Raw genomic sequence first — 25433 nt, 5'->3', positions numbered from 1 at the left:
TGTCACCACACCTGACTACATATGACTCGCCCCCAAATTGCTCATTTGTTAAAATAGCACAGTGAGCCTACACTGGCTTGAATCTGGAACCTCTTTGAGATTTGCCACTGCCCTTTCAGATCCTCACATGCACCAGACACTTCCCACAGGGCTGTGACTCCACCGTTTCCCACACAGCTCCGGGAACTCACTCCTACTTTGAAACCTGACAGCAGCTTCAGAGACACCTCCCAGTGAAAGTATCCCCAAGCTCGTATTCTAGTATGGCCTGCTTGTCATTTTCTGCCTAAAACTTTTTAATTATCAGCAAAATATTTACAACTATAGAGTTCTTTGCCTACTGTTATTTTCTTAATTGTGTTAAGAAAGTAATTTGTGTTATTTTCCTAATTGTCAAAAATGCTTTTAAACCACACGAACACACACATGAAAAATGGGCACAAACAGCTAGAGGCATATTTCCTCCTGCAATAACACGCATCACTACCGTGAACACACTGGGGTCTCTTTCTATTCCACTATCCCTATAATGTCGGCTTTCTTGTCATCCTTGCTGTTGTAAGACCTCAGGGTGGCTGCTGCAGCTCCAGCTATCACACCTGTATTCAAGAGGAAAAGGGCCACACAAATCTGTTGTGTTCCTCCCCTTCACAACAAAAACTTCCTAAGAACCACCCTACCCACTGAATCTCACAACCCATTTGACCAGTCCTTGGCCACAAGGTCAATTCCAGCTAAAAAGGACCTGGCACCGGTGTTTTCAGTGAATATACAGGACAATGCTGAGGTGGAAGGTGGCAGGGACTATCTGCTGGGTCTGTAAACCCTGTGTTTACTGTACGGTGGAGCCAACATGATGAACAACTCACTTCAAGAATGGTGTGTCTTGTTCCTGCTGAGTTCCCAGCATGCAACGTACCCCAGACCAGAGTGGGTCTGGATAAACATTTGTTGTGGTTCATGCTGTTTTGTCTCTGACATTGATGCAGCAGCCACCACAGCACGTTGGCCCTGCATCCACAGCTGGCACCAGTAAAAGCCAATCCCTAAGTCCTGTGACTCACATCTTCCATCCCAAGCCTTGTATTTCCTCCATAATCACCCATCACCCAGAGACATGTGCAGGCAACCACAGGTGGACCTGCCTCCTCCTCGGTTAAACAGTCATGTTTATATTATCATGGGTAAGGTGAGACCCTTGTACCTGGTCTTCAGACAGTCAAGGGTGACACAGCAAAGGGGAATTCTTTGCTGGAAAAACCCTGGGGTCAGCAGTCCACAGATCAGAGAATCGGGGGCCTGAGCAGCTGGTTCTGAATCCACACCTGGACCAAGGAGGCCCCTGAGCCTCCAGCTGCCAATGCGGAGCAGCCACAAGGGTGAGGCAGAGAGCCACCTGGCAAAGCCACCTGGGGTTGGGGTAGGCCTGCGTGACAAGGAGATGTTGACAGGCAGGGAGGGTCAGTGACCATCAGCTGACACACAGAGGGAAAGATAGCATTTTTTCCACTAAGGTACAAGTTCTCCAAACCTTGTGTTTCTCAGCTCCATCTCTTGTCGATGTCGCATATTTGACACAGGTGTAGATACTTTGCCGCCCCCCACACCCGTTGGGCCACTCTTCTGTGCTAAATGCTGTCACTGCCACGGAGCTCACCTTTGGTTTTGTGTCTTTCACCTCCCTCCTATTTCCTCTCAGAGCCCCCTCATTCTGCTAGACGGCAAAGATTTCTTTCAGCACCGAAGCTGTACAGCACCGAAACTTACAGCATCTGCTGGATCTCGCAACACTCCATGTGCACACGCCACGGGTGAAGTTTCTCCTGCCAATCACCACTCAGAAGCAACGGCAGGTCCCTGCACGTGTGCCTGCCGTGTGGTGTCACCTGTAGAGTGGGGTGGCAGGGTCACTGCACTGCATTCAAAAGTGCCCTCCAGAAGGGAAGCTAGACCTACACCTAACATCTAGACTCTGCCACAAAACATTTAAGGATAGCACTTTCCTGGAGTCCCTAAACACCCACACTACTCCTGAGCCAGGTGCCAACAGAGAGAGGACCTGAGGTCCCAGAACAATCCTTCAGTTGCTATTTGACTCTCTGGCCACCTCCAGGCAAGATAAGGCATGACCACAGGGGCATGACATCAGATACCCTGGAAAACGCACACAGAATTCCCCTCAGAGCTCTGCATGGCCAGGCCAGCTCAAAAGTGAGGCCGGCACACCATAGCCTACAGCGGAGATGTCAGGCCAGACTATGGGGCCAGCAAGAGGAAGAGAATCCCATGGGCTGAGGGTGGGTCTTACTGAGCCACCGCAACCTCTCTGTGTTCCTTGGTGCTGAGCCCTCCTGGAAACCACAAAGCTTCTCCAGCAGCAGCCCCTGACTCTGCTGATTTGCATAATGGGCCGCTCTCTCCAGCAAGGGGATAAGAGAGGCCTGAGAGGAACCTGCCCATCCTGGCTTCAGAAGCAGCATCTGGGACATGTCAGCCATGGCCTGGACGCCTCTCCTCCTCAGCCTCCTCGCTCACTGCACAGGTGCTGCTCCTAGGGTCCCTGCCACCTACCCAGCCCCAGGGTTCTGGGTCCAGCCTGGCTCTAACTCTGAGCTCAGGAGGGTCCTGCCTGTCCTGCTGCAGGGCGAGGGGCTGGTGGGGCTGAAATCCACCCCCTCACACACTATCCTCTCTGGCTTGGGTATGCCTGACAGGCTGCACCTGCCATGAGCAAGGGGGAATGCAGGCAGAATTTCCCTGTAGACTGGGACATCCTCTCCTTACTCCTGAGCTGGCCTGGCCATGCAGAGCTCTGGGGAATTCTGTCTTCCATTTTCCCATTTGTTCAAAGTCCCCATCCTTACATGCACATGAACCATGGGGGCTGAGATCAATGGGATGGAGTGAACTGTGGGCCCACAGAGTATCTGGACTTGATTCCAGGTACAAAAGGTAAGGAAATGTCTTAGAACTTGGCTTTTCGTTCTCAAGCCCACTTGTCTTTTCTCTTCTTACAGGCTCTGTGGCCTCCTATGAGCTGACTCAGCCACCCTCAGTGTCGGTGTCCCCAGGACAGACAGCCAGCATCACCTGCTCTGGAAATAAATTGGGGAATGTATATGCTTACTGGTACCAGCAGAAGCCAGGCCAGGCCCCTGTACTGGTCATCTACAAAGATAGCAACCGGCCCTCAGGGATCCCTGAGCGATTCTCTGGCTCCAACTCAGGGAACACGGCCACCCTGACCATCAGCAGGGTCGAGGCTGGGGATGAGGCCGACTATTACTGTGCTGCAGGCTATGGCAGTGGGAGCAGCTGGCAGTGACTCACAGTAACACGAACAGATGGAGACATGGGACAGAAACCTCAGCCTTAACCTGATGTCACTCTCAGCCGCCCTCTGAGCGATGACCGTGACCTTCATTTCAACTGACTCTGCCTGTTTCTCCTGCAGTCCAAACAACAGAAAATTTGTGCCAGATTTTTATTTTTATCGTGGTTTCCACAAAATACTCATTTCAAACCCTAACATCTTGCCACTTGAAATCTAAGCCTCTGCAGAGACCAGCGGGCAGTTTCAGAGGATGGAAAATGTCTCTAGAGAGCTTGGCTCCTGCATTGGTGACCCTCCCTTTCAACCCAGAATGTGGGTCTTTCCCCTCCCTTTCAACCCAGAGTGTGGCAGGCGCGCCCCCTACAGGCAGCTGAAAGAGCTGGCAGGGAGAAGGGCTCTCCTTAGGGACCCTGACAATTTGGGCTGAGGATTTTCCCTCCCCTAGCATGCTGGACCCAAGAGATGTTATTGTTACAGGTCCAGGGCCTCTGTGGTCCTCCCTTTTCTCTCCTCCCCAAATGATCATGTGATTATCACTTTCCCTCTCAGTTCCTTTCCTTCTCTGTCAAGTGCACTTCGCAGATTCTGTGCTCCCAGGTCCTAGATCTGTAGAATTTCAAGGAAACCAGTGCTGCTCACCCACATGGAATCCCAGACAGCTGACCGAAGACTAGAGGCACAGGCAGCAATGTGGGTCCCCACAGAGCTGCATGGTGGGCACCGGGTAGACTGGAGGAACCAGGATCTTCAGCTCCAAGTGAATTAGGGAGGGATCAGCAGGCTGGGCTTAACCCACCAGGGCCTCCCCTGTCCCTGTCCCAGCAGCATTGTCTTGGAATTTTCTTTATGTGCTAAGCTACCACCAAAGAACCTGTCTAATTACCTGGAAATTTCCTCTCATCACACATAACTACACATGACTCCTGCCCCAAATTACTCCTTTATTAAAATAGCTAAAAGAGCTTAAACTGACTTGAATCTGGGACCCCTTTCAGGTTTGCCAAGTACTCTGGGATCCTCACACACACCAGAGCCTTCCCACAGGAGCCCGACTCTGTCATTCCCCCCACAGCTTCCGGGACTCGTTTCTTCTGTCAGTCCTGATAGCAGTTCCAGAGACACCTTGCAATTTAGGTGTCTCCAGGCTCTTATTATAATACAGACAGCCTGTCATTTTCTGCCTAATTCCTTTTCGTTGTCTGCATAGTGTTTACAATTGTAGGATTATTTGCCTGTCATTATTTTATTAATTGATTGACTTGTGTTCATTAGTTTTCTACTTGATCAGGAATGTGTTTATACCACAAAGGCACATATATGAAAAACTGAGGCACAAATAGCTAAGGGCGTATTTCTCCCTGCAACAATACCCGCCAATTACATTAAAATACTGGGTCTTTCTCATTCTCTATTCCACCATCCCTGTTACGTTGGTGATGTTTTCATCCTTGCTGATGGAAGACCTAGCTGCTCCAGCTCCAGCTATCACACCTATAGCCAAAAGGAAAAGGGCCTCATGAATCCAATGGGTTTCTTTTCTTTACAAAAATTTCCTAAGAAACACCTCACCCATTGACTCTCACATTCCATTGAGCAGGCCTGAGCCACATGGTCAATTCTGGCTGAAAAGGACCTGGGAATCACAGGCACCGGTGTTTCCAGCGAATATACAAGACAGTGCTCAGGTGGAAGGTGGCAGGTACTGTCTGCTGGGTCTGTAAACCCAGTGTTTACTGAACAGCCGAACCCACATGATGAGCAACTCACTTCAAGAAGGCAGTGTCTTCTTCCTGCCGAATTCCCAGCATGAACCATGTCCCAGACCAGAGTGGGTCTGGATAAACAATTGTTGGGTTCATGTTCTTTTGTCTCTAAGCATGACATTAGTGCAGCAGCCACCACTGCACAATGGCCCTGCATCCACAGCGGGCACCAGTAACAGCCAGTCCCTAAGTCCTGTGACCTGCATCTTCGGTCCCAAGCCCTGGTATTACCCCCAAAATCACAGAGACATGTGCAGGCAGCCTCAAGTATACCTGCCTCCTCTTCTTCCAAATAGTCATGTTTCTACTGTCATGGGCAATCTGCACCCCTTGCACCTGGTACTGAGGCAGGCAGGGGCCACACAGAGAAGAGGAATTTCTCCCCTGGGGCTGGCAGTCCCAAGGGGAGAATGAGGGAATCAAGGACCCGAGCAGCAGGTTCTGATTCTATACATGGACCCAGGAGAGGCAGAACAGAGTCACGTCGGGATGGGGTGGAGCTGGGTGACAAGGGGATGCTGACATGCAGGGAGAGTCAGCGACCAACACCTAAGACCTGGAAAGAAAGGTGTCACTTTCTACAGCATCGTCCTTAACACTGAGGTACAAATTCTCCAGGCTTTATGTTTCTCAGCTACGTCTCTGGCCGATGTTGCATGTGTGACACAGATGCAGACACTTTACTTCCTCCCACACACTGGCCCACTCTTCTGGGCTGAAACGCTGTCACTGCCACAAATGCCGTCCTCCCTCGTGGTCACGTGCGTTTCATATCCCTCCCATATGCTCTGAGAGCCTTTCTATTCTGCTACACAGCAAACACTTCTTTCAGCATCCAAGCTGTACCTGACCCTGACCACACTGGGGATACTGAGGCACAGCACCTGTGCCCTATGCCAAGAGCTCACAGCCAAGGCCAGAACGCACAGCATCTGCTGGATCTTTCAACACTCTGTGTGCAGATGACAAGGGTGATGGTTTTTTCTGGGAACCACCACTCACAGGCAATGGCAGGTCCCTGCACATCTGCAAGCCCCATGGTGTCACCTGTAGAGTGGGGTCACTAGGGCCACTGCATTGGCTCGAAAGGTACTCTCTAGAGGGGAAACTAGAACTATATCATCTGGACTCTGCAACAACTATTTAAGGACAGGACACCCCTGGAGTCCTAGATTACCCACATCACCCCTGAGCCAGGATCCAACAGCGGAAGAACCTGAGGATAATTCCACAGTGGCCATGTGACTCCCTGGCCACCTCTGGGCAGGACAAGGAATGACCGACCACATAGGCAGGACATCAGATTCTCTGGAAAATGCACACAGAAATCCCCTCAGAGCTCTGCATGGCCAGACCAGCTCAGGAGTGAGGCCAGGACACAGCCCGCAGTAAAGATTTCAGCCCACACTATGAGACCAGCAGGAGAAGGAGAATTCTGTAGGCTGAGGGTGGGTATGCAGGGTCCACCCCTCCCCTCTCTGCGCCCCTTGATGCTGAGCACTTCTCTGGAAACCATAACACTCCTGGAGGCCCCTATATGTGCTAAGCAACTGACAAAGAATCTGATTAATTACCTGGAAATTTCCCCTCACCACACCTGACTACACATGACTCCTGCTCCCAAAGTACCAATTTGTTAAAATGGCACAATAGGCCTAAATAGCCTGAATCCGGGACCCCTTTCAGGTTTGCCGCTGTCCTCTCAGGTCCTCACACACACCAGACTCTTTCCACAGCGGCCTGACTCCACGATTCCCCACACAGATCCCGGGACTCGTTTTTCTCTATCAGTCCTGACAGCAGTTCCAGAGACACTTCCCCATTAAGGTGTCCCCAAGCTCTTATTATAATACGACCTGCCTGTTATTTTCTGCCTAAATCTTTTTAATTAACCCCATAGGATTTACAACTGTAGGAATCTTTGCCTATTATTAATTTTATTAACTGATTTGTGTTAGTTATTTACTTAATTGGTCATGGATGCTTTTTTACCACAAAATCACACATTAAAAACAGAGGCACAAACAGCTAAGGGCGTATTTCTCTCTGCAATACCCACCACCTTCACGAAGACACCAGAGTCCTCCCCACTTTTTGTTCCACCACCCCTATGATGTCGGCTTTGTTTTCATCCTTGCTGATGTGTGACCTCAGGGTGGCTGCTGCAGCTCCAGCTATCACTCCCATATTCAAGGGGAAAAGGGCCTCATGAACCCAGTGCTCTTTCGCAAGAGCAAAGCTTTCCTAAGAAGAATTTCACCCACTGACCTCACATCTCACTGATCAGGCCTGAGCCACATGGTCAATGCCAGCTGAGCAGGACCTGGGAATCACAGGCACTGGTCTTTTCAGTGAATATAAAAGACAATGCTCAGGTGGAAGGTGACAGGGACCGTCTGCTGGGTCTGCAAACCCAGTTTTCCTGCACGGCCAAACCAGCACAATGAACAGCTCACTTCAAGAAGGCCGTGTCTTGTCCCTGCTGAATTCCCGCATGCAATGTGTCCCAGACTACAGTGGGTCTGGATAAACATTTGTTGGGTGGATGTTCTGTCTCTGACTTTGGTGCAGGAGTCACCACTGTACACTGGCCCTGCATCCAGAGCAGGCACCAGTAAAAGCTAGTCCCTCAGTCCTGTGATCCCCACCCTCTGTGCCAAGCCCTGGTATTACCCCCATAACCACCCACCATCCAGAGACATGTGCAGACAGCCTCAGGTGGACCTTTCCCCTCCTCTTCCAAATATTCATGTTCATATTGTCATGGGTAACCTGCACCCCTCGCACCTGGTATTGAGGCAGGTATGGGTCACAGAGAGAAGAGAAAAGCTTCCTCCATTGGCACCAGCAGTTCACAGACCTGATTCCACAGCAGATCTGATTATACACCTAGACTCAGGAGGCCCTTAAGCCTCCAGCAGCCAGTGTGGAGCAGCCACCAGGGGACAGAACAGAGTCACCTGGCAAAGCCACCTGGAGATGGGGTGGACCTGGGTGACAAGGAGATGCGGACATGCAGGGAGGGTCAGTGACCACAACCTCAGACTAGAAAGAAAGCTGTCATTTTCTACAGCATTGTCCTCAACACTGAGGTACAAATTCTCCAGGCTTGGTGTTTCTTAGCTCTGTCTCCGGCCGATGTTGTATATTTGAGACAGGTGCACCACTTTGCTTCCCCCCACACACTGGCCCACTCTTCTGTGCTAAAACGCTGTCAGTGCCACAAACGCCATCCTACCCCCGTGGGCACATGTGTTTCATCTCCCTCCTGTTTGCTCTGAGAGCCTCCTCATTCTGCTACACAGCAAACACTCTTTCAGCATCTAAGCTATACCCGACCCTGACCACACACTGGGGATACTGAGACACAGCACCTGTGCCCTATGCCAGAAGCTCACAGCCAAGGCCAGGAACTTACAGCAACTCCTGGGTCTTTCAACACTCCATGTACATATGACAAGGATGATGTTTGATTGTGGGAAGTACCTCTCAGAAGCAATGGCAGGTCCCTGCACATGTGCAAGCCTTATGGTGTCACCTGTAGAGTGGGGTCACGAGGGTCACTGCACTGGGTTGAAAAGTGCCCTTCAGAGGGGGAGCTAGAGCTACACCTGACATGTAGACTTTGCCACAAAATATTTAAGGACAGGACACCCCTGGAGTCCTAAATTGCCCAAGTTACTCTGAGCTAGTATCCAACACAGGAAGGACCTTAGGTCTCAGAGTAATCCCTCAGTCACCACTGTAAGTCAGTCCCTGGCCATCTCCATGCAGGACAAGGAATGGCCACAGGGGCAGCACATCATACAACCTGGAAAACGCACACAGAATTCCTGTCAGAGCTCTGCATGGCCAGATCAGCTCAGGAGTGAAGCCACAACACAGCCTACAGTGGTGATGTCAACCCAGATGTTGGGACCAGAAGGAGAATGAGAATTCTGTGTGCTGAGGGTGGGCCTTCAGGGTGCCCCCCCTCCTCTGTGTCCCTTGGGGCTGAGTTCTTCTCTGGAAACCACACAGCTCCTCCCGCAGCAACCCCTGACTGCTGATTTGCAACACAGGCCACTCTCTCCAGCAAGGGGACAAGAGAGGCCTGGAAGAATCTGCCCAGCCTGGGCCTCGGGAAGCAGCATCGGAGGTGCCTCAGTCATGGCCTGGACCCCTCTCCTCCTCGGCCTCCTCGCTCACTGCACAGGTGCTGCCCCTCGGGTCCCAGCCACTGGTCCGGTCTCAGGGCTCTGGGTCCAGCCTGGCTCTGACTCTGAGCTCAGCAGGGCCCTGCCTGTGGTGGGCAGGATGCTCAAGAACCTGCTGCGGGTGGATGGGCTGGGGGGCTGAAATCCCCCCACACTGCGCGCCTGTGCTCACACTGCCCTAAGCGCTCTTTCATCCCTGGAGCTGTGTCCAGGCCAGGCACGTGGGAAGATTTTCTTGGAGTTCGGCTCCTCAGTTTCAAGCCTTTTCTCTCCCCTTTTCTCTCCTGTAGGTTCCATGGCCGCCTATGAGCTGACTCAGCCACCCTCAGTGTCAGTGTCCCCAGGACAGCCAGCCAGCATCACCTGCTCTGGAGATAAATTGGAGGATAAATATGCTCACTGATACCAGCAGAAGCCAGGCCAGCCCCCTGTGCTGGTCATCTATGAAGATAGCAAGTGGCCCTCAGGGATCCCTGAGCAATTCTCTGGCTCCAACTCTGGGAACACGGCCACTCCGACCATCAGCAGGACCCAGGCTCTGGATGAGGCTAATACTGTCAGGCGTGGGACAGCAGCACTGCACACAGTGACACAGACAGATGCGGAGTGAGACAGAAACCTGCCCCCTCGACCTGGCTCACAAGGCCCTGCCCTCTCTCCTGCCCCATTACACTGAGCAGGAGGGAGCCTTCCATGTGTAATGGAAGTTTCCAGTCCTGTCCCTGCCCTTATGTTCCCGAGAGATGGGAGCAATTTCCTGCCCACCTCTAGGCTCAGCTTATCCCAGAGTAAACTGAGCTGGTCACTTTGATGATCAAATGCCAGCTCCCAAAAGACCTCAGAAATCCTGGTATCTAAGTAGCACCAAGTCTATTAGTATCAAAGGAGACCAGCCCTAGGATGGAGTCATTTTAGTGTCTCAGAAGGCACAGGGCAATGGAAGGTTTTATGAGGTTTCAGGATATGCACGTGAGCAGTTAAAGGCAGGTCTTACAAGGAAGGAACCTATTAGAATTGCGGCCTATCTGTGCTATCATAGCACAGCGTGGTGGACACAGAGAAGGGAAGGTCTTGAATCAAGTCTTGATCAATAAATATTCATTAGATAAGTGAGCAATTTACCTAGGTGAGAACTGTGTGCTCTCTTGAGCAGACCACTTACCTGGATAATTGGTTTTCAGAAATTTCCTGAAGCAATGAGAGACATTCTTTATTGTTTACATGTACCTCATCCTCCTGGGAAAGTGTGTTCTGGAACCAGCAGTTAACACTGACACAGTTGGTTTGAGTCCTCAGCACAAACATTCATTGCAGGCTGAAAAGTGATAATGGAAGAGAAAGGAGTTTATTAAATCCCTAGACACAACCAAATCCATGAGCAGGGATGAGAGATGCGGGCTCAGCTGGCCCAGTCCCACAGGGGTCATCCCTCTTTTGATGGAAACGACCACACAAGGGTTCCCCAAGTGGTGTTGGGGGACCATCCAGATGGAGGGAACTGGCCTCCCAGGGTTCCCTGCTGCTTGGACTGAGCCAAGGTTAGAGGGATGGAAGTCTGGTCCAGTCCTTCCCAGCAGCATCTCCAGGCTCCTCCTCCCTCTACTGGGGCTTCCCCTCCGCTCCCCAGCACCATCATTGCTGCCTCATCTCCTGTCTCCTCCCTGTGCTCACCCTGACTCCTCCCTCTGCTCCATGCCCAGCCTCTATAGAGCAGCCAGGGCCCAGAGACTTGGGCAGAAGCTTCCATCCCACCAGCTGAAGAACCTTCCCTACAGAACCAGGCCAGTCCCTGTGTCTCGTATTTGTAGAGATCCCAATCCCCGAGAGATGCCAGGTGGGCTCTCTGACCCTAGCTGGGAAACAAGCCCACAGTGACCCAGGCTGTTGGCATATGGACTTCAAGCTGGCTAGACCCCACTTGACTGCATCTCCCTGGCCAACTCCAACATCCGGGCTGGGAGTCTGAAATCCTAGTTCCCTTTGCCCATTCACTTCCACTAGATTTGCTTCTAAACTCCCTGTGCCTCAGCTAGTCTGCCCACCAGAATCAGCGACGGGCATTTTCCAGGGCTGTAGTGAGGGCCCTGGAACTCACTCTCTCTCTCTCTGAGCCTCTGTTTCCTCATCAGTAGTGGGAGCTAGAAGACCCCCTGCCAAGTGGGCCAGTCCATGACATCTACAGAGAGAGCAGGAACCTCTCCTCCTATTTCCTGGAGGAGAGCTGGGGTGGAGGCTGCAACCCATGATCATCAGAGGAGCTGCGGTGTTCAAGGCTCCTACGGACCCCTTAAGCGGGGGTCAGAGTGACTTCAGGGGTCTTATTGCTCGGTCCCGACAGAAGATGTTTCCAGTTGTGAAAAATGACTTCAGGGACAACAAGGACAGAGATTCCCCTCTCTGGACACCAGTGGTTGATGTGCCTGGAGTACTCCTCGTACCAGGCAGGGGAGAGAGACCTAGGAAGTTCTAAGTGTCACCTAGATTTCGGGCCTCGGGGCCTGTATCAGGGGTAGGTGATGTCACAGTGAGTTGATGCTCTACAGCCCCTTCCCTAGGAGGTGGCAGAGGGAAGAGTTGGGGGTCATCTGAGGTATGAGTGAGTCCAACCCTGAGGGTCTTCCCAAGCTGCAGGTGCCTGGGTGTAGAGGGAAGAGGTTCTGGTTAGACAGGCCTGGTGTTGAATCCTGGTCCATTTATTCATTTGGTCAAGAAATATTCATGAAGGGCCCACTATGTGCCAGGTGCCACGTCAGGTGACTGGGGACACAGTGTTGAGTGGGACAGTTGGCCCCTTCACTGCTGGAGGTATGATATTCTCAAAGCCGGGACTCAGGGCTCTACGACTGTATGTCAGATATACAGCCTCTATGTGCATGTCTCCAGAGACTGGTTTCCTGGAGTTCCAAGTGACAGCCATCATTCATTCGCCTTGAATGCAAAAGTTAAAAGAGCATCCAAAAACGTAGTGACCCAGATCAATAATATTTAATGCAATATTTTCAAAAATCAAAATTAATGCCCAATAAACCCACAATGCACAAAATTTCAGGATCTGACTCACTTGTCTCAGTGGTTTCCCTCTTGGTCCTACCCACAGTCCCACAGGTGAGTGAGTGACCACGGGAATGCAAACCCAGAGTCAGGCTCCTGCACCCCCTTCTGCCCGGCCACCAGAGCCCTCCCCTGGGTCTCCACCTTCCTCTTCTGAAGAGCTCCAGTTGGTTAGTGCTCAGGCTTCTACTCCTGGTCTCTTCTGCCCCCTACTGGACTCTCCCCTTCTAGCTGCACTCCAGGCAGCTGGTGGAGGTTAAAGAACAGAAACCTCCCAAAACTCCACCCTCCAGTTCCAGGCTGGCTCCACCCCATGTCCAAAAAGTCTGGTCCTCCCAGGTCTCTAATTGCTATTAGTAAGTCCCGGGGTGCAGTCTTTACACCAAGTCGCTGTGTGCCTCAGGCAAGAAACTCTCCCTCTCTGAGCCTCTGTTTCCACATCAGTAGAAGGAGCTAGAAGGCCTCCCTGCCAGGTTGACAAGTCTACTCTGTGACATCTACAAAGGGACCAGGGATCTCTCCCATTTCCTGGAGGAGAGCTGGGGTGGAGGCTGCAACCCAGGATCACCAGAGGAGCTGGGGTCTTTGGGGTTCCTGAGGACTCCTCAGAGGGGGATCAGGAGCTGCAGAGCCAGCTTCTACCTCTAGGGACTCAGAGATCCAGAACCTTTGTCACTTCCTCAGCCAATACTTGTCATCCTGTGCCTCAGACTCTCCCAGATCCCAACAGTGAGAAGCTCAAGATGAGACAAGAAAGACCAGCCAGCTTGAATTTAGGGATGGTGGGGAGTGGGGAGCTGGGGATCCCTGGACCTGGGAGAGAGGAGTCTGCAGTGCTTGCAGGTGGAGTTTCTGGGACGTGGGTGCTGCAGACTGGGCAGGGGACTGACCAGCAGGAGGCCAAGGTGGGGGACACCCTCAGACATGGAGCAGAGTAGAAGCAACTGGATGGGGTACACCCCTCTGCTTTGAGAGAGAAGGGCCAGGGCGGGACCCAGAGGGCTCTGCAGAGGCACCATAGACCCTGAGCAGGGGGTCCACCAAGCAGGACAGCTGGACTTGACCTCCTCTGCCCAGGCCTGGATCCAGCCCTTCCACATCTCAGTCCAGGAGGGCAGGGGGCAGGCCTGGGTGGCCAGAGCTGCAGCTGCACCTGCTGGGGAGGCCTAGTGCAGTCCTCTAGGGCCCCCGGCCAGACTCGGATTTCCGACTACAACCACCATAGGAGGATGTGGTCTGCGGTGGCGACGTCTGCCCAGAGGCCACAGCAGGTGCAGGGGTGGGGGTAGGGGCAGCAGCTGGGGATGCTACATTTAGGGACAGCCCCTCTTTATCCCCAAGACCTGGGACTTTCCCTGGAAGGAGCCACAGCTTCTGGGTCCTGAGCAGTGGGTAAGTGTCATACCCACAGAGGGCCTGGGAGGGAGCAGCTTCAGCCTAGACCCTCAGGGTAGACCCTTCCCCAGCCCCCATAACACAAAGAGCCCAAGAACAGAGGCAGGAACAGGCCAAGCTCCCCGGTGGAGGAGAAGGTGTGCTGGACCAGGGGTTTCCTAGGGCCCTCCCTTGTGCCCTGAATGATGTCTGTTAGGGCACCTACACAACGTTACAGATCAGTGCCTTGCCTATCTCCAAGGACAGGGATGTGTGATGATTATTTGTATAATCCAGCCCCCAGGCGCCTGGGCCTCAAAAGTTGCCCAAGCAATACATATAAAGATCCAGCCTGGAGATCTTTGAAAACTGATTCGATGAGTCGAACCATTAAGTCATGATCACCATCCTCAACTTCATCTCTTTCTTCCTCCTCCTCCTCATTATCATCACCTTCAAGAACTGTGAAGGGTCTGAGACTTCATCCTATTTGCAGACTAAAATGTAAGCCTGCCACAGTGTCATGGATGCTGGCAGAAGATACAAGATTCCTGAGTCAGAAACAATGGACAGTCTGTCTTTCACAGCAAGAGCAGTTGCCAAGGTATCAGCATTGTCTTGCACCAGTTCCACAAGGTGATGCAAAGAAGGCCAGGTGACATCTGCGTGCCAGAGCTCAGGGATCTTAAACATTTTATACTTTACAGTAAGCATATCTGCCTTTTGCTCCAAAGAGAGGCACTCTCTGTACCTTCCAAGGTTGTTCACCCTACAAACATCCTTGCAAAGATAATCCACAAGAAAGGCAATCAGTGCCTTTGCCCGAGAAACATGCAGAAATGCAGAGATCCATAGCAGGCCACTGTCTCCTAACAACCATCAACTTTAATCAAAGAAATGAAGTCTCGGGCAATTTATCTGTTACCATAGCCCTCAAAAATGTCTGGCTTGATTGTCACCAAATGTATGAGGGAAGTTAAGGAGTATCTGACTCAAAATATGAACCAAGCAATTCTCAAAGGGGCCTCCCAGGAAATTCACTTTAGGAAGTCCTACAAGGCTCCTCTGAGAGTTGCTAAAACAAAACATTGACAGCCCTAGGGGGCTGCAGATCCGAACTTGAGCAGATATTTTTAAAGATTTTGTGGCAGAAAAAGTAACTGGAAAGCAAGAGGGCAGACCCTCACTGCAGTTCTGTAAGTGACGGAGCAGGGGCCTTTCTCACCGGAGTATGGGGTCCTGAAGATCTCCTCAAACATTTTTATACTAGGTTCTCAGGGGCAACAGAAAAGATGGCAGCGGTGAATGGGGGGTAAAGGAATGCTAATGACACAAGGGGCCACATGAAGCAAAAGAGGTTTATTCAACCAGATTTAGTCCATGTTTAATTGAGCAACTCCTTTGTGATGAGCTCTGGGTTTTCCCATGCACCAAGCAGTGTGTTACCACCTAGACCCGGAGAGCTATGTCATCATCAGGAAAGCATGCCCTAGTGTCATGCAAGGACCAGGCCTCAGATTCCGACTCCAGCCCTACCGCCTCTTGGCCCTGTGACATTAAAAAAGTAGGGAATCAGCCTGAGCAGCATTTCCTCATCTTCAAATGTGGGGGACAGTAGATAATCTTAGCTGCCAGGATTAGTGCTTGTAAAGCACCAGGGCTAAAGAGCATTGCTATTATTACTGTATTATACATCATATTCCCATATCATAGTCAAAAAGGACCCCAACTCAAAGCAACCGCCAGCCCTCTCCTCCTCCACCACTGCTGAATGGAGCCAGACACGAGTATTCTAGGTGGACAGATGAATAGAAATACAGGGGACGAGCCCCTTCCTAGATCCTAGCGCAGCTTGCTCCCTACTCAAGGAATGACATTGGGCCCTGCATTCATGTTCTCTGGATGGTAATTTTCTCACCTGTAAAACAGAGACACTTGCCTCAATGATGCCCCACACGTTGTTCTGAATCCCAAAGTAAGGAACAACAAAATGAGAACCAGGATTTGTTCAACACCCACTGAGTGCTTAGCAAACACATAGTTTCTTTAACCCTCACAACCTTCATGCTGCAGAGGAACTCTCCCAGTTTTACAGATAAGGAAACAGAGGCCCAGGGGTAACCTAGGTCTGGATAGACTCCACATTTATGATTTCACAACTCTTCCTTGCCTGAAGGATATAGAATCACTCCCTGCAGGGCTCTTGCTCGACTCAAGAAAGGGCCACAGGGTAGCTGGCCGGGCTTAACCTAGCCAAGAAAGGGCTGGTCCCAACTGGCTGAAGTGCAGTGTGTAGTCACGCAGCCTGGAGGACTGATCAGAAAAGAAGCCACAGCTCCAGCCCCAGCCCCAACACCCTGAGCTCAAGCCCTTGGGGACTCCTGCTGGGCAGCTCTCTAGGCCCTAGGGACATGCTCCACAGACCCAGGCTGCCCTTTGGGAAACGGGGAAGGGAAGTGAGTCAGGTGTGCACCGCCCAGGGCCCCAGGGGCGGGGCCAGGCAGGCGGCTGCGGTGGGAGGCAGTTGAGCCCTGGATTGTGACCGCATCAGGGCAGTTGGTAGAGGCCCCTCTGGGAGAGATTCCCAGGGGTAACAGCCATGGACGAAGGGCCTGGGCTAGGGACAGGGACCAGAGCCAGTCCAGGGAGAGGACAGAGCCAACAGACTGGGGCGCACTGTAACAGCCCTGCTGGCGAGAGGGACCTGGGCAAGGCCTTCCAGGGAGCCCATGCTGCAAATCGGGTCAGAGGTGCCCCTGACCCTGAGGGCCAATGAGACCCAAGACAGACCAAGTGGGTCGTGAGACCCCTGAGGAGCTGGGTCCTCGTCCCAGGCAGTGCTGGCCCCTGCTGCTGCTGGGTCTGGCCATGGTCGCCCATGGCCTGCTGCACCCAATGGCTGCACCGCAGAGCAGGGACCCAGACCCTGGAGCCTCAGTTGGAAGCAGCCGATCCAGCCTACAGAGCCTGTGGGGCAGGTAAGGAGCGAGAGATTTCAGGGAATGTGGGGGTCCTGCGGCAGAGCTGGGAAAGGTGACCAAGGGGAGACAAGCCAGAGGAGTGAGGAGGAAGGTTAACCCCTAAGAGAGGCCTGGGCAGACACTGGCTTTAACTAATGGGTTGATATTTGGTCCATCACAGATTTGTTTGAATTATTGTTTTTAATATCATATTAAGATATTATTTTTCTTGATTTCTGGGTTTTCTAACCCTACTTAAATTTTGCACCAGGGTCAGTGCCTCAATTACCTAGTCCTAGTTCTCTGGGTAGGGCAGGAACAGAGGCAAAGACAGGACGTCCACAGGGGGTGATGGTCACTGTCCCCACAGGATGCCCAGGCCTGTTCTTCTTCCTCCTCCTCCTCCTCCTCTCTGCCCATGTGCCTCCTGCCCTGTGAGGGCAGGGGCCATTCCCTGGAGAAGGCAGCAAGGGCTTGGCTTGGTCTCCCCCAAAGCTGTTCATTCACCGACTTGCACATAAATGCTTGCTGGGGCCAGGCTCAGGGACACAGGGAAGGTGGGCTGAACCAAGGGGAGCTGTCCAGTCATCGGAACAGGCCCGTGTTTGGAGCAATAAAGGGAGAGGAGAGCTCCCTCTGGGATGATGCCCAGGCTGGTCTCACAGATCAAGGGGCACTGACTGATGATGGGTGCCCCCAAAAGACAGAGCAGCGTCAGAGGAGAGGAGAGCACAGGATGAAGCTGGGAGCTCCTGGGTGACTGGGAAGGGGAGGAAGGAAGACCACAGGATCCGTGCCCCATCCCCAGAGTCCAGGACGAGTCCTTGGATGGATTTAGATAGGAAACTGATTATCAGAGTCAGATTTGTGTTTTTGGAAAAATTAGCACTGGATAGGAGGCTGATATGAGGACTGATTAGAGGAGAGAGGAGAGAGGAGAGGGGGTGACGGCCAGGTCCAGGGTAGGTGGGGAGCCTGGAGGAAGTCGTGGGGTGGGGAGGACACACAGATCCAGAGCACCCAGGTGCCCAGTTTCCTATGAAATGGGAGCATGAAGCTGAAGTGAGGGATGAGCAGAGGGGAGCAGACACTCTCGGGGACTGTCTATGGGCGTTGAAATGTATAACCATTTTAGTAATAGGCAGCGAGTCAAAAAACAGAGTGTATTTATCTAAATTGGGCAATTCCACTTCTAGGAATTTATCCTAAGGGTGTGGCGGGGAGGGGAATAATCAAAGCTGTAACCAAATGTTTATAACAAGGGTGTGTTAGCTTAGCATTATTAATGATGGGAGAAAACTAGAAATAACCCAAATATCTGAAAGGGTGTGAAAAAACGCAATTGTATTTGGCGGTTGTTGTTGCTGTTGTTGTTTTGAAACAGAGTCCTGCTCTGTTGCCCAGGCTGGAGTACAGTGGCATGGCCACAGCTCACTGCAGCCTCAACATCCAGGGCTCAAATGATCCTCGAGCCTCAGCCTCCTGAGTAGCTAGGACTACAGCTGCAGGCCACTACACCTGGCGAATTTTTATTAGGATTATTATTATTTTAGAGAAAGAGCTTCACTATGTTGCTGAGGCCTGTCTCAAATTCCTAGGCTCAAGCAATCCTTCCGCCTCAACTTCCCCTGTGCTGGAATTACAGGTGTGAGCCACTGCACCTGGCCCAACTGTGTTTTTAAAGTATATATACCTTTTCAAAAACCTGTCTGAAAATATAGAAAAATGTCAATGATGTGTCTGGCTGGCTAGTGGGATTTCCCCTAATTTTAATGTGGCTTTATAATTTTCTGGTTTTGTGATGTTGTTCACAAAAAGAGACATTTCTTCTAATACCATTTTTAATACAAGAGTAATGTACTCATATACATTACTCTTTTTGCAATGAGTACGTTACAAAATATAATGACTTTTATACATTACTCTTTCTTGCAAAAAAAAAAAAAGATTAAGCAGAGAAGTATATAAAGTAAAAACAGCGCTTCTTCTTACCATCTCCCACCTCTTCCCAGAGATAGCCACTGTCAGGTTGGTCAATATGCTTCCAGAACTTCTCCTGTGTTGTATGTGTCCCTGAAAATACACACACACACACACACACACACACACACACACACACACACACACACAGAGTTGGTGTTGGGATTTTATTTTGCAAAAATAGAGCCATATTCTGCATATTACCAACTTTTAATCTATTATTGACACTTTCTGTATCAGTCCATATGGATTAACCACATCCACTGCTTATAAACTTTGCTTTATAAGCAAAGTTTAGATGAGCCAAGATTTATTTCCACTAAAAAATCTAAATGACAAATGATGCTGCAGTGGAAATTCCTGTGTGTGTGTGTGTGTGCGCAAAGTGCACTTATATATCTCCCCAGGATAGATGCCTAAAAGTGGAATTGCTGGATCAGAGGACGTACTTTTGAAATGTTATAGGTGGTGCTTCCAAAAGTCTGTGTCCACTCACTCTGGTGAGTGGTAGTGTCTTCTCTCATACATTCTTGCCAACAATGCAAAATTGAATGTGTTTATTGTTTTATTGTGTATTTTATCACTGGTGAAATTTATTTTTTATATTTTTATTTATTGGTTTCATTTCATCTGTGGTCACCATATTGCCCGCTTTTCCATTCAGTTGTTTTCACCTTTTTATATATCTATAATATATTGGGATATATCTGGGATTTTAGCCACTTGTTTAATATATGCATTGTAAATAATTTTCCCTGGTCTGTTTTACGGGTCTTTTGTTTATGGGGTCTCCCACTATAAAACTGTCGTAAATTTTTATGTGTCGAACTGGTTTAACCTTTTCTTTATGGTTTCTGTGACCTCCACCATGTGTAGGAAGTTGTCTTTATTTCAGTATTATAAAGTCATTTTTCTATCTTATTGTGGTACTTTTGGTGTATTGGTGTTTTATTGGTTTTCTTTTTCTTTACTTCACCTGGAGTTTATTTTTGTGGATGTAGGAATAAAACCTTATCTTCCAAATAGGAAAGTCAATCATCACACCTTTGTTGAATATAAATGCAGCTTTCCTCAACTACTACATTACTGATTTGTTACATTCTTTCTGTGGTTCTCTTGGTTTATTGATCTATTCCCGCACCCAAACTGTTTTGATTATTTTAGCTTTATAGTATGTTCGGTATCTGGTAGGGAAAGAACCTGTCATCATTACTTTTTCTCAAAATAGTCATGTCTATTACCCGTTGTTCTTAAGAGTTAGACTGCAGAATCGGTTCCCTAATTTTCAAAAATCATTCTTTTGGTGTTATGTTTGAAATATCACAGAATATGGGATTAATTTGAGAACTGCTATATTTATAATGCTCAGTGGTGTTTTTGTCCAGAGACATGACGTACTCTCCATTCACTCAGAGAAGTGGTTTAATATTTTATTCATGCAAATCTTGCACACTTTGTTTTTTATTCATAAAGCATTTGTAAATATAATTTTATTGAGGTTACAAATTTTTTCCCAATTTCATATCCTAAATGATTACTGTTTCTATAGCAAGGAACCCTGTTAACTTCTGTATGTTACTCTTGTATCCAGCCACTTTAACTCTTGTATTAATTCCAGCAGTTCTTCAGCTGATTCTCTGTGTGTGTGTGTGTGTGTGTGTGTGTGTGTATGTGTGTGTGTGTGTGTTTAGTCAACTATCACACCATTTGCCAAAAACAATTTTCTCTCTTTTTCCCTAATATTTATACATCCTCTTCTCCCCCTTTTATGTCATTTCATTGGCTAGAATCTATGGAATATGCTGAATAATAAAAGTGAGACTAGACAACCTTGCCTTGTTTCTGACTCTTCAAATGTTTTGCCTTTAAATATGAAGGTTGCAGTAAATTTGGGCAGATATTCTTCGTTAAAAAAGTTTTCTTCAGTAACTTAATAAAATGCTAAATGTTTGCTTTCTTTATATGAGAAACAAGTGTTAAATTTATATTACTATTATATTAAATTGTTTCAAAAATCTTCTGCACACGTCTTAAATACAAATGTATTAAATACAACCTGCTGCTGAGATGAAAATTGCTGGCCCCGTCACAATGGGTATCTTGCAATGTAAATAAATTCCCATGGGAAATAAAATCAGATTTGGAAAAGTCTGAGGATTCTCGCCATCATGAACTCTTAGCCTGTGACCTCGGTGTTTTTCTTTTTCTCTGGGGGATGTTAATGGTATCTTGTGTCATGCTAGGATGTCTAGGACAGAGAGCAATACAATGAGGGGAAGGCATTCTGCGATGTCCCCATGCCTCTGGCTTGAAGAGTAACTTGCTGAAGTGAGGACTCTGTGGAGGAGCAACATTATATGGAAATAAGTTTAGTTGGGATCTATTGAGTTGGAGGTGTCTACAGAGCATCCAAGCAGACGTAAGTTGAGGAGGCAGAATATATGTGAATCTGGAGCCAAGAAGAGAGGTAAGGGCTGGAAATAGGGATCTAAGATCCCTGGACAGTTGTGAGTGTGCACAATGAGGGTCAGATGCAGAGAAAATTAGGAGAATACAGAGAGCAGAACCCAGGATGGGGATCCAGGAGTCGGCAGTTGGGCATGGGCCTGAGAGAAAAGGAAGCCGAGGAGGAAAGGGGGCAGTCTCCGATACCAAGGAGGAGAGAGTGACTAGAAAGAACTTCTTGCAGAGACCTAAGGGGACTGGGGAAGAACTGCAGACTGAACTGGGACAAAGCACTGTTGGCCTTAACCAGAGAGATTTGAGGGAGAGATGAGGCTGAGAGCCAGGCGACCCTGCCATGTCCCAGCATAAAAACAGTACCTGACACATATGGATGCTTGGGAGCTGTTGTTGGATGAATGAGTGGACAGATGCATGGATGGATGGACGGATGGATAGGTGATATATGGATGGACAAACAGATGAACAGATGAACAACTGGATGGACAATTGAATGGATGGGTAGATGGAAAGAATGATCTGAGAGATCAGAAAAAGCTTCAAGCACAAAGTGGGACTGAACTGCGTCTCCATGGGTAGAAAGCAGAGGACTATCCACTTGAGTCAGGAATGACCCAGTGTTCTCAATATAGGGAGAAAGCCAGCCTAGCTTGACTGGGGACACTCATGTGGGGGACTCAGAGGCCCTTTAAATGAGGTCAGACGAGGTTGGACGGGTCGAAGCCAACTCAGCACTCCTCTGCCACACTGCACAGGAGGGGATGTGTCACTCTGGGAGTTGCTGGGACCTATTGGTCCCAGTGTTGTCATCAGCACTGACAGCCTCAGAGAGGAAGGACACACACTGGGTTGACTCCAAAGCTGTGGGTGGCACTTGCCTTAGACAGGGGACAGGCATGGGGAAACCTCTGGGGGACTGGCCACCCCCCTGCCTCATGCCTAGGTCCCAGCCCCGCCTACTGCAACCCTGTGCCCGTCATGCCCAGCAGGCTCCTACTCTAGCCCAGCCCTCAGGGAGCAGACCCCAGGTGCTGGCCCCGGGGGTTTTGGTCTGAGCCTCAGTCACTGTGTTACATCTTCGGTGCTGGGACCCGGCTCACCGTCCTAGGTAAGTGGCTCTCAACCTTTCCCAGACTGTCTCACCCTCTGCTGTCCCTGGAAAATCTGTTTTCTCTCTCTGGGGCTTCCTTCCATCTGTCCTCCCAGCCTTAAGCACTGACCCCTACCTTTCTCCATGGGGCCTGGAGGAGGCGCGTTAGTCTCGGGGTAACCGGCAGGAAGGGCCCCCACAGTGGGAGCAGCTGCCTTCAGGTTCCAACAGCTGGATGCAGCCTGGTCCCGGGGCCTGAGCTGGGATTGGGCAGGGTCAGGGCTCCTCCTCTCTTCCAGGGCAGATGTCTGAGTGAGGGACAGAGGCTGGCTCTGATGAGGGGCCCTGCAGTGGCCTTAGGGACATTGCCCAGTGACCCCTGGGGTCAAGGCCAGAGGCTGCTGGGGTGGGCCTGGGGGCTGCTGAGTCTCATAGTCTAGGGGAGTAGCCCCAAGAACAGCTGAGGGTCTAGGCTGAGGACTCGATGCCTATCCAGCCTGGGAGGGCCACATGGGGGCCTGGTGACACAGGGGTCACCCCAAGCAGAGACGAGTGGAGGGCACAGACAGAGCTCTGGGTCTAGGCTGCAACTCTGTGGTCTGTGCTGGGTCATGAGGACATGGGGACACAGAAGGACGGGTGAGACTGGGGGAGGTGCCAGAATCCGACCCTCCCAGGACAGTCACCAGAAAGGAGAGGGTGTCTTAGGGCAGAGATGTGTCTGTCCCTGGAGCCCCGTCACCTCTGGGGCTCGGTGTTTCTCCGTTCACGGATCGGACTCCTGCTTGCCTCAAAGGGCATGTTAGACTCAGGAGATGACCACAGGGGAGCAAATGAGGGGTGCAGAGAACTCCATGGCTACCACGCGAAGTTTGGGGTCATCAGAGGCTGCTGGGGTGGACCAGGGGGCTGCTGAGTCTCATAGTCTAGGGGGGCAACCACAAGACCAGCTGAGGGGAAGGGTTCTGTAGTCGGGCTCGTGGACACAGGAGACATCTCAAAGCCTCAGAGGAGCCCCGAGGCTTGTCTAGGTGGAGCCCACTCCTTGCCAGGAGAGCCAAGTGGGCCGGGCAGGGGCAGAGCCCGGTGCCTGTGAAGGGTAGAAAGCTCCAGTTCAAAGCAGGCTTGGGCCTCCCCACGCACTGCCTGCCAGGACAGTCCTACGGGCTGAGCAGGGGACCCACAGTTCAGAGGAGGCTCTAGGTCCCGGAAGAATAAAGTGGGTGGTGGAGGGGGTGTCTAGGGGTGGAAATGAGGGATCCAGGGGTCAAGGCCACATTCTGAACTCAAGACTCCAGAGATCAGAGAAGGAACACAGCCTGCCCTGGGTATATGGGGAAATCGAGGCTGTAGAGGAGAGGGGCTGGACCAGGACACCGGGGAAAGGTGACTAGGGAGGGCTCCTAGGAAGGTACAGAGCTATCTGCCCTCCACAGGGCATGAGTGGAAAGGACGGGGAAAGGAGAGAAGGAGAGAACCCCGAGTGGACCGGACGGCCCCACTGTAAACCCTCCCAGAGACTTTAGACAGAGAGAGGGGCTCCACAACACCCCGGTGTTCTGTCTGCCCTCTCTCACCCCCTTCCCTGTCCACATAGGTCAGCCCAAGGCTTCCCCCACGGTCACTCTGTTCCCGCCCTCCTCTGAGGAGCTCCAAGCAAACAAGGCCACACTAGTGTGTCTGATCAGTGACTTCTACCCGGGAGTCGTGAAAGTGGCCTGGAAGGCAGATGGCAGCGCTGTCAATGCGGGAGTGGAGACCACCACGCCCTCCAAACAGAGCAACAACAAGTATGCAGCCAGCAGCTACCTGAGCCTGACGTCCGACCAGTGGAAGTCCCACAAGAGCTACAGCTGCCAGGTCACGCACGAAGGGAGCACCGTGGAGAAGACAGTGGCCCCTGCAGAATGTTCATAGGTTCCCACCCCTACCCCACCCACGGGGGCCTGGAGCTGCAGGATCCCAGGGGAGGGGTCTCTCTCTCTCCATCACAAGGCATCAAGCCCTTCTCCCTGCACTCATGAATCCCTCAATAAATATTCTCATTGACAATCAGAAATCTTGTTTCATCTCATTTTGTCTTAAATTCCTAGTCTTCCCGGGGATCTCAGTGTGGGGTACAGGGAATTCTGCATCCAGTGTCAAAGTTACCAAAGGGGAGGAGGCTCACAGCCTCCCCGAGTCATCTCCCCAAAGGGTCCTTCCTCTCCCAGTCACCCCTCCCCCAACTCTCCACTGTACCCCTGAGCCACCAGCCTGGCATCAGTTCAGACCAGTCCCACACCTTCCTCAATTTTACTTCTCAACAAAGACCTGATCATGTAAAACCCAGCATTTCTAATGTGCCATCTGTATCTGGTCATGTGTCTGGGCTGAAGGGTCCCCGCTCAGGGACAGGGGGCAGTTCCAGGTGAGATCCCATGTCACCATCATCCCACACCCCACCCAACCTGCCAGGGAACCGGGTGAGCTCCCTGTGCCAGTGGGAACTGCAATCCAGGGCAGAAAACTGTCCTGCAGTCTTTGCCCAACTGGGAAGGGACAGGGGCCCAGTGGGAGGTTTGCTGGGGCCCTGTGGGGAGATTCAGGAGAAATGAAGGGGATCCCCGGAGACCAGATGTGGGTTAGAGGGAGCAATAATGGAAAAAGGACACCTTTGACTCAAGACCATGGTACCAGCAGGAACAGAAGCCGAAATTCCCCATTGCATACGAGGAACCAGTCAGGAGAGTGTTTACTGGGTGAGTGGTAAATAACTGTGCCGCCATTGCGAACTCGTAAAAACATTGGGAGAGGAATCATGCAGGTGTCTTTGTAAGGCTTCCACAACGCACACTGGCTGAGGAAACACACTGACAAATCCTGAACTAGGGAACCAGTTTAATATGATGAACCATAGCATATCCAAAAGCGTGGTGATCTCCTTCTCCACCTTTAGAAGACCCAAAATACTCTGAAAGATACCAGCGCTTCCTGGAACTAGTTTGGGGAATATGGGGTGAGGTTGATGCACAAGATATTACAGGTGTGTGATCACATGGCTGTGGACTGGGGATCAGGCTCAAGGTTAACACTAGCGTGGGGCTGGACGTCAAGCATGAAGGGTGTGAACTACTAAGTCAGGCCCAGGTAGAGTTAGTTTCTGACTGGTTTGTGGATGGATCTTGATGATGGTCAGCCTGCAGGAGCAGGAGGATGTGGGGAAATTGAGAGAACATGAGA

General features: G+C 50.8%; 2 protein-coding genes, 1 long non-coding RNA gene and 1 gene segment (V, D, J or C); 3 read left to right on the top strand and 1 right to left on the bottom strand.

Annotated features, from left to right (window-relative positions):
• The window catches only part of LOC144331918 (uncharacterized), a 184348-nt gene that overhangs the window by 14341 nt on the left and 144574 nt on the right, over positions 1–25433 (bottom strand). Inside the window, exons 3-4 of the long non-coding RNA XR_013399515.1 lie at positions 9466–10608; positions 8516–8635 (exon numbers count right to left, since the gene is read on the bottom strand). This is a non-coding gene — a long non-coding RNA (uncharacterized LOC144331918). The remainder of the gene's footprint in view (positions 1–8515; positions 8636–9465; positions 10609–25433) is intronic.
• The window catches only part of LOC114670549 (immunoglobulin lambda-1 light chain-like), a 349019-nt gene that overhangs the window by 294777 nt on the left and 28809 nt on the right, over positions 1–25433 (top strand). The window lies entirely within an intron of this gene.
• Positions 1–25433, top strand: part of LOC106996055 (immunoglobulin lambda-1 light chain-like) — an 801838-nt gene that overhangs the window by 766352 nt on the left and 10053 nt on the right. The window lies entirely within an intron of this gene.
• On the top strand, positions 16009–24270 carry LOC708547 (immunoglobulin lambda constant 6-like). The segment is given in 2 exon segments: positions 16009–16696; positions 23809–24270. Coding segments are annotated over 2 exon segments (420 nt in total).

This window comes from Macaca mulatta, chromosome 10 (assembly GCF_049350105.2).
Source record: "Macaca mulatta isolate MMU2019108-1 chromosome 10, T2T-MMU8v2.0, whole genome shotgun sequence".
NCBI classification, from domain to species: domain Eukaryota; kingdom Metazoa; phylum Chordata; class Mammalia; order Primates; family Cercopithecidae; genus Macaca; species Macaca mulatta.
Note: the sequence above shows the minus strand (reverse complement) of the source record. Positions and strands in the feature narration are given on the sequence as shown.